This window comes from Cryptotermes secundus, unplaced genomic scaffold, assembly GCF_002891405.2.
Source record: "Cryptotermes secundus unplaced genomic scaffold, Csec_1.0 scaffold595, whole genome shotgun sequence".
Taxonomy (NCBI): Eukaryota; Metazoa; Arthropoda; class Insecta; order Blattodea; family Kalotermitidae; genus Cryptotermes; species Cryptotermes secundus.
The window spans coordinates 626,402-640,283 of NW_019745088.1; the positions used below are offsets into that span (position 1 = coordinate 626,402).

Here is a 13,882-nt window from a genome sequence, read left to right on the forward strand (position 1 = left end):
AGAATGCGGGAAGAGTGTGGTTGCTGTGCGGTACAATTATATCATTAACGAAAGATGCCCTAGCGATAACGGAAACGCACATAACGCGAATAACGCTGCCTCTTCTTTATGTCCCCCTCTTCAGATTTCTTTTTTAACCTTCATTTACTATTGGCCTTTCCGTCGCCAGACCTCTTATCTCTCCACCCTCTCTCGCATACTCTTCGCCTCCCTGACATTTCCTCCTTCACGTTCTCAGGGAAAGAAAGAAAAAAAAGGGAACTTGATGGGAAGTTTTGAGAAAAACTTCTTTATATGAGTTTCTGCTTCTTCCTTTCTCTTCCTCCGCTCCCCTATTCTTTCCGTTTTATTTTTGTCGCAGAAATCATTCGGTGTATTTTTAATCTCGGGAATTGAGGAAGGAGGGCGTAGGAAGGGAAGTGGGTGAGGAAGGAAGAAAGGAAAGGACCGAAAATACATCTATCAGACTTGTACCGGGGTTCGGCTGTGTACAGAGATACAGCCACAGCCAAAACATGGCGGCTGAATGCATTACTTCCTGGATAATTGAAGGTTGCAGTCTTGCCACGGCGCTTTTTGCATTCTAAGTTGTGGTAGATTTAAGGTTCACACGTTTCTGGCTAAAAGTGTCATTTTTGGATTGCGACGCCGTGTATCTATTTCTTGAAGAAAGCAGTCTTCTGGGATTTGGCACCGTGTATATGTGGTGTTAACCGAAGTTTCGGAGGAACGTATCGCCTCCATCTTCAGGGTAGAAGAAAAAATATAAGAAATCTGCAAGCGACGAGACCGTGAGAACCGGTAAAAGCAGTCTCGTCGCTTGCAGATTTCTTATATTTTTTCTTCTACCCTGAAGATGGAGGCGATACGTTCCTCCGAAACGTCGGTTAACACCACATATACACGGTGCCAAATCCCAGTAGACTGCTTTCTTCATAGTCACCGCCGTGAAAGCCTCAACTCTTACATAACTATTTCTTGTTTATTTAACGACTCTCTCAATATCTCAGACCGTATATCGCCGAATGATGGGTTGATCAGTGAATGAGGAATTGGAAAAATCGGTCTTGGCCTGTTCGAGGTAATTCCGACATTTTTCTGTAGGGAGTGAGAAAGACCACAAAACCACTCAGTCAGTATAGTCATTGTCTCTGCCGAGATTCGAACCTGTCACCTCCCAGATTCACATAATAAATATTAATATTTCTCGCTATGACGAAGCCTGTTAGAAGTTTGATTTCGGTGAAACTTTCTGCCTCCATCCTCACAGTTTATGAATGAGCACTGATAGTTGCTGTGCACCTTCAGACGGACCTAGGTAGCGTCTCTCCCCGAAACATCCTGGTCACCGTCGCGAGAAACAGATCTGACGTAATGCACGTGGCAACGAACGCTCTCTGGGCGCCGCGTACCGGCACCCTGGGGCCACAGGTTGTTTCACTGTTTTCCTACTCCCCGATTTCTTGCAAGTATATTATTTTGAATTGATACTGTAAAGTAAGGCAGTTTTTTGACAAATTTAGTGTAGGAACTGAGGGCAACTGCTGTGAGTTGACCCCGTACTTCTCCATTATCCAAAAAGGATTGTTGTGTTTTGAATTATATATTCTTGAGCTGGGGGNGGGGCGAAGAAGGAGGGTAGTTGAAGCGTGGGTTTTGAGTTGGAGTGTACGGAGACGTGGAGTTTGGTTGTAAGGCTCGCCAGCCAGCTGAGGAGGAGGAGGAGGAGGAGGAAGGCGCGCAACGAAATGGAGTTAATATATCACAAGCCCGTTACATTGGTCTTGACAGTCTGAATGGGCTTGGGGAGCGCGGGCCTGCCTTTCAGTATAAGCACAGAGCTTGAGGCCGGATTCCAATGTCTGTCCTTAGAGGGCCATACCGAATACCTCTTCTTCTCTCTGTTTTTGTTTCTAAAGACGGTTTTCCAATTCCTAACCCTCTCACCCCACTCGTCGATCATCTGTACAAGAGTTCCGCTCTTCAATTCCTATTTTCAAAAATGCATAGTCTTCATTTTCCTTGCTCTTCTTCTGACAATAATTAGACCCATACATCGGCCGGTTTGACGCTGAGATGACGCTCCAGACTTGCATTTTGGAGGTGCGTGCTTCGAATCTGGGCTAAGACACGTACTTATCCAAGCAGAGATTTGTCCTAGTTTTCTTGTTCCCGCCCTGCCAGGTAATTAACAGGATAGTGACTTGATTTGACCACGATTGCAGCCTTCCAGATCCATTTCAATTCATTATTCATTCTACCATTCGATGCTATATAATCCGGGTAACAGATACCTACCTACCGCTCGGCGTTACAGCCCTGGGTGAGCCTTGGTCTCCTCTACAACCAGTCTCCACTGCTCTCTATTCCTCATCTTCTCTATCCATCCTTTCACCTTCATCTTCTTCAAGTCGTTCTCAACATCGTCTAGCCTTCTCATCCTGGGTCTTCCTTTTCTTCTTTTGTAATATAGCCTTCCTTTTAACAATCTCTGTGGCATTGCATTATCTTCCATTCTTTCGACATGTCCCCATCTTTTTATTCTGTGACTTGATAAATCTTACTATATCATCTCCTTTCAGTAATGTGTTTATCAGTTCATTGTATCTTATTCTGGGTAACTGGTTGCGTAGTCAAATGAATAAGAAAGAAGCAATAATCATGAAGTGAACAGCCTGCAGAGCACGAAATGGGAAAACAAAGTATGTGTCGCGATTTGAGGTTTTCAAGGCGGCTGCTGTGTCTTATGCGATAGGATGCCCTGCTATCTGGTCCTTCTTGAAGGTTCCTGAAGATGGAGGAAGCACATTCTTCCTAACATGGCGTTGTCATGATCAAGGCGAAAGAATATGCGGGGTATGTTGTTATAGTTTTGTTGCGATTAGCCCTGGCTCCACATGCCTGTGATACAACAGCAGTTTCTGAAGGAAGCACTGTTGCCAGATCCTAAGTTAATGTAGCCAGGAACTTTGTGGTAGTGGAACAGCGCTGGCATGTTAACAATAAAACTGGCAACACGTACCAGCCAACCAGTGCAGTTTCGAGACTGACAGCAGTGACCCGACTATGAGCTGACGTCACTGTTTTCCAGTGCTATATCGAGGTGGACACTGTTCAGCACTGATACAAGGGATCACAACCCAGTTGTAGTGGCATAGCCAGGCCCTGCAGTTGCATTTCCACATGACCTGGCTTCAAGACCAGGATTCACCAGTGCTGCCATTACATTCCATAGTAACAGATGTCTTCCTGAGCTTGTTATCATCGTGGTTTATGTAAACGTGTATATAGAACATTAAAAAAATTTAAATACTTGAATTATAATGTTCCCCATATGTTCTTGAAATTTCTATTTTTCCTAACACGTTTTATTTCCTTTCATTTGAGCAGGGGCATCGCCGTACAGCATGGGCCCTGCTTCTCAGGGGACACCGACCCCAATGATGTCACCTGCGCCCCCAGGTGGACCACAAGACAGTATGGGGTATAATATGAATATGAATGGGGGTGACTACAATTCTTCTATGTCAGGTTCTCAGGTAAGATTGCGTCACAGCCTCACTTTTATCGATCAGTCCGTTGAGTTTCCTGAGTTCATTTGCTAAGATACAACCTTTACATTCTATATGAAATTCGTGGATTTTGTGACAGTGATTATCAAGGTTAGACGTGACGCTGTGTAGGCCCAGTAAGCGGTTACCAGGATTTTAGGACCTACTTCCCCCATGTGCTGTCATGAACTCAAGACTGTTTAGTGTCAAATGATTGAATGATAGTGAATGATGGATTGAAAATAATGTGGAAGGAAGTGGCCATGGCCTAATTTAAGGCACTATCCCAGCATTTTCCTGGTGACACTGTGGAAAGCTACACAAAACCTCTCTTAGGTTAAACATTGTTCTGACTGTAAATGCAAAGTGCTTCCACTGCATCAATGTGTTTTGTGACTTTAACACTGTGCTTTCTGTGTTTTGCAGCCCCCGTACACAGACAGCAGTATGGGATATGACCCCATGCACCAGGTGAGCGAATACTCTTAACTGATGAGTAGTTTTAGATGTGCTTCCATCAACCTAACAGCACCCTCACATTAAGGCTGTCCACTGCAAACAGAAAGAGGCCTGAAATGTGTTCCATCAGTTTTGAACATCCGTGGATGAAAGTAAGAGATGATCACATTTCTGTAGTGTTCTTCATCAGGTGTCTCAGTTATATCTCTTTATTATTTCTCAAACAGCATTGCCCATTCATAAACCTCAGATCTACACTTTGCCTTTAATTGTATTCTGAGCACTTTACATGGGAGTGGCATAATATTGCATTTCTTGCGTCTAGAAGTTAAAACTCAGAAGTTGATGAATAAGGAAATGTTTATGTTATTGCTATATGCATATAATGGACCTGTCACACTTACACTGTTTGTCAGATACAAATATAAATATACATGCAAATAAATGTTACTAATTACTTTTCTTTATGTGCGCAGTGCACAGCCTTGATCAGGACTTTGACTGGACTTGTTCATTAGAGTAAGAAAGTACCTTAAATTCCTGTGCTTAAGTAATTCATTTTTCTGCCAGATAGGGATTTTGACTGAAAATGGGATCATCATATACGGTGCAGGGGATGTGAACATATTAGTTTTGTCTGATGAACAAGGTCCAAGAGAATGTTTGTCTCCCTGAGCGGCATGCTGTCAGTCTGCTTGTACTAAAGCGTTCAGTTGATGCATGCTGATCTTTGTGTTCTTATTTGATTGCATATTGCGATTAATGAGTGTACTGTTAGGCCCATTCATACATGAATCTGTTTCTTTTTCTTAAATTATCTCTGATAGTTAATTCAATTGATTCCACTTTAGTTAACCAAATTGTAAACTTCTTGATTTGTTTTATTAATTTTAATGTTAACGAATCATGATCTGCACGTTCTGAAATGTTTTCTTTTTTTTAATATTAACTGAGAAATGATTTGTCATAAGATGATGATCAGCTTTGTATTTCCATTTTGTTTTAAAATGCAGAAAGTTGTGTTATCAGTCGAAGCACTTCTTACAAATACAGGATCGACTTGAATAATATCACTATGAGTGGCCTCTGAATTTATACAATATATCCACAAGTCTGAAAAACCAAATGATTAATTTATGAATCTGTATAGTTTACAGTAGTGTAGGTTATTGTCTGAACACGATCCTATGTACTGGAAATTTCATGGACTGGAAGTTTAAAGTCAAATAGAAGCAGGCATATAAAGGTATCCTGTTTGTCTGGTTTTAGCAGCATATAATCGTAAAGACATTCTATATTTTGTCTAAGAATGACAAATATAAACTGCAGTATGGTATAATTATGTCCTTATTATGCTAATTGAAAACTGAAAAGAAATATACAAATATTATAGATTCTATATGGCATTTATGAGGATGAAATTAATAAGTATAAATAAAATCCGAGTGTGTAGACAAGCATAATAGCAGATGACATCATGGGAGTGTGTCGTTAAGGGTTTCAGGTTTATGGTACCATGCTGTAAAATTGTTCTATGAGAATTCATTGGGTGGAAATGGTGCTTTGCTGACTCCAGGTTTCTTCTGCTGGTTGTGACCTGTTTAAGAACGCATGCACCCCAGGGGTACTGTGTCCAACACCACAGACTCCGTTTCCCCACGTTGCCATTGCCATTTTCCTCTGAGAGAGTTGGATTCCCTTGAGGACGGCATTGCGCATGTTTTTAATGAGGCACCTAAAATGCATAGCAAACATGTGAGACGTGCCTCAGTCTACTGCGGGGGCAACAGAACTTAATATCAGGGATTACCATTGGATTACGGTACAGTGATTACCCACCCCTCACAATGCCTCGATGGGAAAAGCATTCACTCCAGGCTCCCTTTACTTGAGAAACATGAGGGGTGTCAGTCTGTAAATTGCAACAACACGAAGTGTTTTATATATGCAGGGGGCTGAACTGTGTCGTGGTCATAAAGTTTTCACCACAGGATTGAATTTTGTTGATTTTAATAAAGTATTGCATTTGGCTATCAGTTTGAGGTTTGTCGCGGCCTAATCGGTGCTATAGCTGATTCCTTCCATTTCACTCACTGCCAATTCATCATCTTCCCACCAATTGTTAGAAGAATTCCGTGTGTAGTTGGTACAACTGATACAAACGAATGGAGCCAAACATTCAGTTGTTACATCTTCATTTTGCAACAAATAAAAGTAAAGGCGAAGCTATCTCTGTAACAGACCGTGGAGGCCCATAGGGTTGTGAGACGTCGAGGCTCTCACATTTTCTCTAGACTATCAGTTCACAGATGGCGGTGAGGTTGTCCATGAGCCGATTGTCTAGAAAATGTATGTTTCTTCTGCTTCTTTTTAGATACGGGATGGGACGGTAATATATACTTTGTAAAGTAAAAGAAAATTATTAAAGCACCTTCGAATTTAACCAGTTATTAATCATTAACTGACTTAGTAATCAACTCGATTGTCAACCAATTAATTTACGTAACCAGTTAGCCACTGTATCTGCTCTTGTTTTGAGAACTGGTGCTTGGTGCCGGAATTCGAAGTCGAGACTTCCAAATGCAGGTCAATGGGTGCTGCAGTCAAAGAGACGGACCTTACTCCGCCATTGAACTGAGAGCTGTTGGCACCACGTTGGTCGCTCCTTTCCCTGGTCAAGTTCCACCGTTTTGTGGGGGGTGCAGTAAATATGATACAGCGCCTGGCCAAGACAGAAAGCGTCAGTCCACTCTCTCCTTTTTCAGTATCCCTCTCCCTCCTTTTGTCTTTACTCTCTCCCTCCCCCTCTGCGCCCCATTCTTTGGGGTCTAGCGCCGTTTCCTATCGGTTTTCTGCGTTCAGGCTCCATTCTGTTTCTTCAGGGAATTGGGTCTTTCCCGTCTGAAGCTTCTGAGAATTCCTCCTTAGGCTTCTTATACGCTTTGTACCTTCAGTTCATATTACCTCGTTCAGCACCGGCAACGAAATTTTACGTTCGTTTCAGTTTTGCTCGTATTATTCAGAAGAGTCACTTCTTCCGGGATATAATCGCCGTGTAGTCCGTTGAAAATCAACCACCGTTTCAGGAGAATATACCACGTCCTTCTTCATGGTCGGAGAATACACAAAACAAAAATGTTCATGAAGCCGGTGGCAAGTAGAGCTTGCGTGGGGTTACTCTTCGACCCTGAAAATGGAGGCAGAATGTTACTCGAAACTTTAATTGGTTTTCAGTGACTGCACGGCGTTATATATCCCAGAAGTAGAACTGCTCATAACTACCCTTGAGAGACACACAGAATCTACACAGGAAAATATATTTAGAACCGAAAAAGTTTTACTTACTGGTGATGGGCGATGGTGATACTTCATCTCATATTGCTCTGATCACCAGAGAGGTCTACATTTTCTTTCATGTCATTGTTAGAAAGTACTGTAACGGTGAGGTGAAAGCTCTGAAATCACGCAATTTCAGGTTTCCATAGCAACCAATTGCCGATCGTCTGCAGATTGCAATTATGTAAGAAGTCGCGAACGAACGAGCGAGAAGTCTTTTGTTTTAAGTTATCATTTCCGTTGCGAGAGTATTGACTATATTTTGGTTGTACAAACAAACAAACTCCGTGGTTTTATTCCGCAAGCAAACTATACCGACCGAGCAAACGCCGCTTGTCGGTGAAGTTAGTGCCAACTTTAGTGGATAGAGGGTGTCGCGCGGTCAGCGCAGCGAATCCTTATGGCTGTTAATTTCGGTTTTATAGACCGGAGCCGCTATTTCCTTTGAAATAGCTCCTCAGTTATCCTCATGAGGCTGAGTGGACCTCGTTCTAGGCCCACTACTTCTCATAAAATGTGGTAGCGCCGGGAATCGAGTCCGGACCTCAGGATCTGTAGCCAGGAACTCTGACCACTAGACCACAGGGGCGGTCTATTTTGGTAGTAGTACACTCTGCTATATAAAGGAGACTCTCTATGGTTGTATATTTGTGAATGTTATTCGTGGGAGATGGCGTTCAACTTCGGCCTCAATGTGTCATTCGATAGCATGTATGGCGGGAAACGAATACGGGAGAAAGCAGGGTAAGCATGGAAGCTTGTATAAGAGATCAGACATCCGTGTAATTCTCGACCGAATATTTTCTTTGGAACAAAAATTTTGTTTCGATGGTCAGTTCTATCGCTGTATTCAGGCAGAAAATTGAAACATTGACGGGGGTGGAGCCCGTACATCCACGCCTTACATCCGAGATGGGACTGACATGAGACGCCTGGAGGAAACATGAGAATTGCATACAAAGTTTTAATTGGAAAACTTGAAGAAAGTAGACTACTTCCGAGACCTAGGAGTAGATGGTAGGATAACTGTATCTTAATGGTTGAGGTCCTCAAGTCTATGACTGTGATGCCAGTTTGCTTTGGTAAAGACTTCTACCCGAATCTTTAGGTCAGAAGAGGCAAATAGGTTTTTGAGGGACAGGCTCTCTTATTTTCATGCTAAGGATAGAGTCCAGTGGCGCCGTTCTGTGGCAATGTGACAAACCTTGGGTTCCATACGTATCTATTAGGTAAAGGTAAACGGTAAAACAGGTAACGCTATGCCTTGGAGGTCCATCGGGTTGTGAGACGTCGAGGCTCCCACATTTTGTAGACCGTTGGCTCACAGATGGTGAGGTTGTCAGCCTTACGCGTCGACCGCCTTTTACCCACCCACCCAGGAAGATTCTTGGTACTTAATTCTATTAGAGACTGAGCCGATCCTAGGGCCATATTGCAGCTGTAAGGGTTGGGTCAACTGAAAAATCCAATGACCTCATCGGGAATCGAACTCTATAGCATAGTGACTCAGCTTTTAAATAATTGGAAAGGTGGTAATACAGTTTAAGGTACTGTCTGGGTATTAGCCTCGGATGGGCTGAGGAAAACCTTAGTCGTGATAACCGGTGTTCGGGCCGAGTTTCGAAGCGGATACTTCCCGACTACAAGTCAGAATATTTCTTGAGCTAGCGGAGCGAGTATTGGCTCCTAAAGGGCTCTGCTCCGTGGACTTAATCTTCATTTAGTTACTTTGTCCCTCATTTCTCCTGTTTATTTTAAATATCTATTGCGATCACGCACAAACTTCTCTTCACACAGGCACGGCGAGGGATGAAGGGCTTGGGGGCGGGAAATGAGAATGTAGTTCGCATCCCTGTCTCAAGCGCACAAGTAACTCTCTTGAGAGAGGACGCGAGTGAGGAGTTGGCCCCTGAATGGCCGTCAGTGCGAAATGGAGCCATTCCAATGCTTGCCATCTTACCTGCCGGCGTGGAAGCCTGACCCCATCGCACAACCCGAAGCTATCGAACGGTGAGGGGCCAGGTTTTTAAGGCCGGACCGCCAAAACTGTGGGGAAGGGGGAGGAGCAGAAAGGTTGGGGAAAATGTAATGGACTGAAGAAATTTATTGAGTTCTCTTTTCTTCTTCTGTATGTGTGTCCTGTGACTTTTATGAAACTGGATGTCGACTATAGGAGCCTCACGGTACTTTGATGAGTCAGAAGACCAAGAAGTCGTTCCTATGCTTCTCAGTGTTGTGGAGAGCATAAGGGAAGTAAAAGCTTGAAACAAAACCAGGGATTTTCAGTGGTCTATTTTATATACCTGTGTGTTCACTTTTCTGATGTGTTCGGCGTGTTTTATTTTCTTTTGCCGATTTTTTTTTTGTTTTTCCTTATTTCTTCCGCTTTAGCTGACTTAGCCCCCCTTCAATTAACGGAAAAAAGCATTTATTATTGCATACACAGATATTGAGGTATAGGATATAGATGAGAACTGGCACATAGAAAGTATTGTATCCTCTATACAGGTGTCAGAAAATGTCTGTATGCAGTAACGGTGCTGCGTGAGAATAAATGCGCAAGCGCTAATGGCAGATAATACTGTTTCTGCCTGTAGATGGATCTGCCAACAACAAACTGTCGTCAGCAATCGGTTCTTTGAAAAATCCTTACGTAGAAGAGTTTTTGAAACCTTTATTCCATAGTTTCTGTAAGTATTTGATGTTGTAGATTCTAAAGGGTTCTGACGATGGTGTATAACACTCAAAATTTCCAGTTCTTTTCCTTCTCCATCGTCCGATATTCTAAAAACCAGAGAATACAGGACGATGGACAAAGTCCAGAAGCGCGGTAATTGTGAGGGTTATACACCATCGTCAGAACCCTTTAGACCTAATCCTTCCAGCCTCACTATTGCCCTGGGGTCGACTCAGCCTCTAACAGAAATCAGTACCAGGAATCTTCATGGGGGGTAAAGGGCGGCTGACTCATAGGGATGACAACCTTACCGCTATCTGTGAGCTGATTGTCTAGAAAATGTGGAGACGCGACGTTTCTCAACCGTACTACCTCCACGGCCTGTTACAGTGATAGCTTTACCTAAACCTCTAGTTTTTAGAATATCGGACGGGCAGCAAAGTCCAAAAGCACAGTAATTCTGAGGATTTTGTGTTGTGCCTGATTGCGAGTATGGTAAGGGGAGCCCTTAATGCAGCCAAGTCTGTTGGCCACGTAACAGATTGCACGCGTCCATAATCTCGCTTCGTGCTCCAGTCAGATATGTTTATAAGAGGTTCAGTAAAACTTGCCTAAACATAATCTGAATTAAACGGAAACCTGCCTTAATCGGAACATTTCTTCATTGGTATATATATATATATATATATATATAGAGAGAGAGAGAGAGAGAGAGAGACAAAACAACGTAAGATTAGAGTTTTGTGAAATGTGACGGCGTGAAATCTGCTGTTTAAGTGCCAGAGTTTCGGAGGAACCTGCTGCCTACATTTTCAGGGTTTAAGAAGATACGTTGACGCCTCTCTACCGAACTACACGCGTCACACGCCACAGAAAACTACTAAAGGAACCTGAAATCTGATACAGTGTGGAATTACCTCTAATAAACGGATATTGTTCAACGCGGGAATGACCCCTAATAAACGGATACTGTTCAACGCGGAAATTAACTAACTTCATGGAGATGACTCCTTCTTGAGAAGCCTCCAGTTGTGCAGCTACTCAAGACCTTTCAGCATTTATGAAACTCGAAAGTTCATTATCGTGTTCACAAAAGCTGTACACTCGTCCCTATCCTGAGCCAGATCAATTCATTCCATACCACCTCGTATATTCTAATTTTTACGTTTTTAGGCAGCAGACGAGAAGACAAAAGGTTCTGAAGTGAATGGTAGCAAGCATTACCCAAATTCCCAACGCTGAAACGGAAAGGAAAAACAAGATGTAAATGTATGCAGTACAAAGTGTACTTTAGTGCACCTGCAGTACGTTTACCGTTTGGATATTACAGTTTGTCCTGTGCCGTGCCGTTCACATTCGGCAACTTCTCCGACACGCGCGCTCAGCGGGTATCGTAAACGGTGCCTTGCAGGCGCACCTATTTCGCACCAGGAACGACATTGGAAGAAAATCTGCTGTCAGTACAGAGTATTGTCACTGTGGTTTCGTTGCAATTTTTCATACTTCACTGGAAAGAGAAGTTCACGCCTGTAAAACTGATACACGACACCCATGACATGACGCCGCGTGCATTGTAGAAGGGTACCAGGGTATTGACGGAACCCGTTGCCTCCATCTTCAGGGTACATTCAGCGATTAGGACTTGCGAAACTTAAAGGCCTCTTGTGAATGTTCCGATTCTGTAAAACGCGAGTAATTACTTGAGTAGCTGAGCGACTGTCAACATTTCAAGAAGGACTTTCTTCCCTGCAATTACATAAATTCTCCCCCCCCCCTTGAGCCTCAATTTCGCAGCTGCTTTTGATTCCCGCGTTTGAAGGGGTCACTCGATTGTACATGCGCTGTATTGATTTTTGGCAACTTTTCTAGTTCTTGTGGGAAAGCCTACTGACACAGTTATTTGTGGAAATACTTGGTAGAAATTTCGTCTGGGACACGCAATCGTGACATGGTTCATAGTTGTCTTTCATCTCTCCCGTCGGTTGCCGGGATAATGCCTTAAATTAGGCCACGACCGGTTACTTTCATTTTGTAACCTGTAGTATCGTTGCTATGCAACTCGCGAGAGGAACATGCGTTGCTTAGTTACGCCCGCAACGTACACTCACGCAAGTTTAGAAGAACGGTATGTGGTCCGCACCGCGACCGTTGCTATGCAACGGCGCGGTAAACACGCCTCAACAATAGAGAGGCTGTGTTTTCTGTGCGCCGAGGAGTTATCTTGAACACAATTAGCGCTACAGTTCAGTTGAGAGTTCGGTTGTGGAGTGTTAACCAGCTGGCAACGGAAGCGTAATAACCTCCATTACTAACCTTCGTTACCAGAAAACGTCTAGTGAAGACATGGCAGAGGAATAACCATTGTGGGGAGCCGTTACCAAGTAACGACTAGTGAAAGTAGACTGAGAAAACTTAGTGTGGCGTGATTTGTAGTGTGGAAATCAGCAGTAGTTTTGCATTTATTTGTAGTTAGACCTGTAAGTTGTCTTTAATCTGTTCACCAATCTATACCCCGTATGTAGTCACTAAAACACGTTACAGTATTTTTTCAGTTCATTAATCACTATCGAGTCATCCGATGCTATACAACCTCAGTCTTTGATCTAGTCGTTTCATAAACTACATAATAATAATAATAATAATAATAATAATAATAATAATAATAGGGTTTGCAGCTCTGAGATTTGGTTCAGACTGTGGCGACTGTGATGATTACTATCTTCTGACGTGACGCCGTGTAGGTAGATGTTTAGTGACTTTTCGTAAGGACGCACTCTCTCCATGAAGAAAATACGTTCTTCTGAAACGTCGGTAAACAGCTGTCAGACGACACGGCGTCACGTCCTATAATAGATATCAGCCTTCAGTCATACACAGTGATTTAAGTCATGATAGGGTCTTTAGGTGTTTTATTTTGTTGTCGTTAATTGGGATTATATTGACTCGGATACAGAGGCGGGCTCTATTGTTTTCGTGCAGTGAGAGTTGGTTACTGTTTTTATGCTGGGGTTACTGTACCGAATCGCATTTGTTGTGTGGCGGCCCGAGACATGCGGTTGATATACTGCAGGGCGAACCTGATGGTTGAGTTCGCGAGGGAACCGAAACAGTTGACGATCTTGAGCTTCTGCAGGCCTCCGCGTGGATTTATTGTTTGTTGTCTCACCGCTCACATCTCTCCTCCACGCCTGAATCGATGCGACCAGAATAGCATTTACACTGTAGCAAGACGAATGCCCATAGCCGTAACATGGCGGCATTAGTGCAGAGAAGTCTTGCCTGTCTCGGGAAGTAGTGTTTAGATAAGCCGTACACCATGAAGAAGTATGGGGTAGTGGTGGTATACCTCCACACATTCTTCTTGACCTCTGCACAAGACGGAGGACAGTGGTCTGTTACAGCTCTGACCGCTTTACCCCATTCTATCAACTTGTGGGCCTTGGAACCAGTATGGACGGCGTGGAGCTGATAAAATTTCTTGTCCCCGCTGGAAATTGAACACAAATTCCTCAGCTGTCCAGCCCGTGTCCTGATAACCTTACTGACTCAGCTAGATTTCATATCTCAGACCAAAGACCGGTTATTCTGAGAGCGAATTTTGTGGTTTTCCTGAATCCTTCCAAATAGACGTGTTGGAATTTGCCATTCCACTCTGCATGCACCGAGAAACATGGACTGAAGATGATCTTTATGTTCTCGCTACGGTGGGTGCGCTTGTGGTTAAAACACATATGGGGGTGCGTCATTGGCTCACGACCTAGATCGTTACGTCACATATAGATTGTGACATGACGCCTGAAAGCCGGAATAGTTTGTTGCTAGGCAACGGTTCTGTAAACATTCTTGCGGAAGGGAACGC

At 43.3% G+C, this 13,882-nt stretch overlaps 1 protein-coding gene across 7 annotated transcripts in view; it reads left to right on the plus strand.

Annotated features, from left to right (window-relative positions):
- The window catches only part of LOC111874916 (homeobox protein extradenticle), a 592,846-nt gene that overhangs the window by 536,757 nt on the left and 42,207 nt on the right, over window positions 1-13,882 (plus strand). For all 7 annotated transcript variants that reach the window (XM_023870785.2, XM_023870786.2, XM_023870787.2 and 4 more), the window contains 2 exons: window positions 3,391-3,539; window positions 3,978-4,022. In XM_023870785.2, the coding sequence (XP_023726553.1) occupies window positions 3,391-3,539; window positions 3,978-4,022 (194 nt within the window). The remainder of the gene's footprint in view (window positions 1-3,390; window positions 3,540-3,977; window positions 4,023-13,882) is intronic.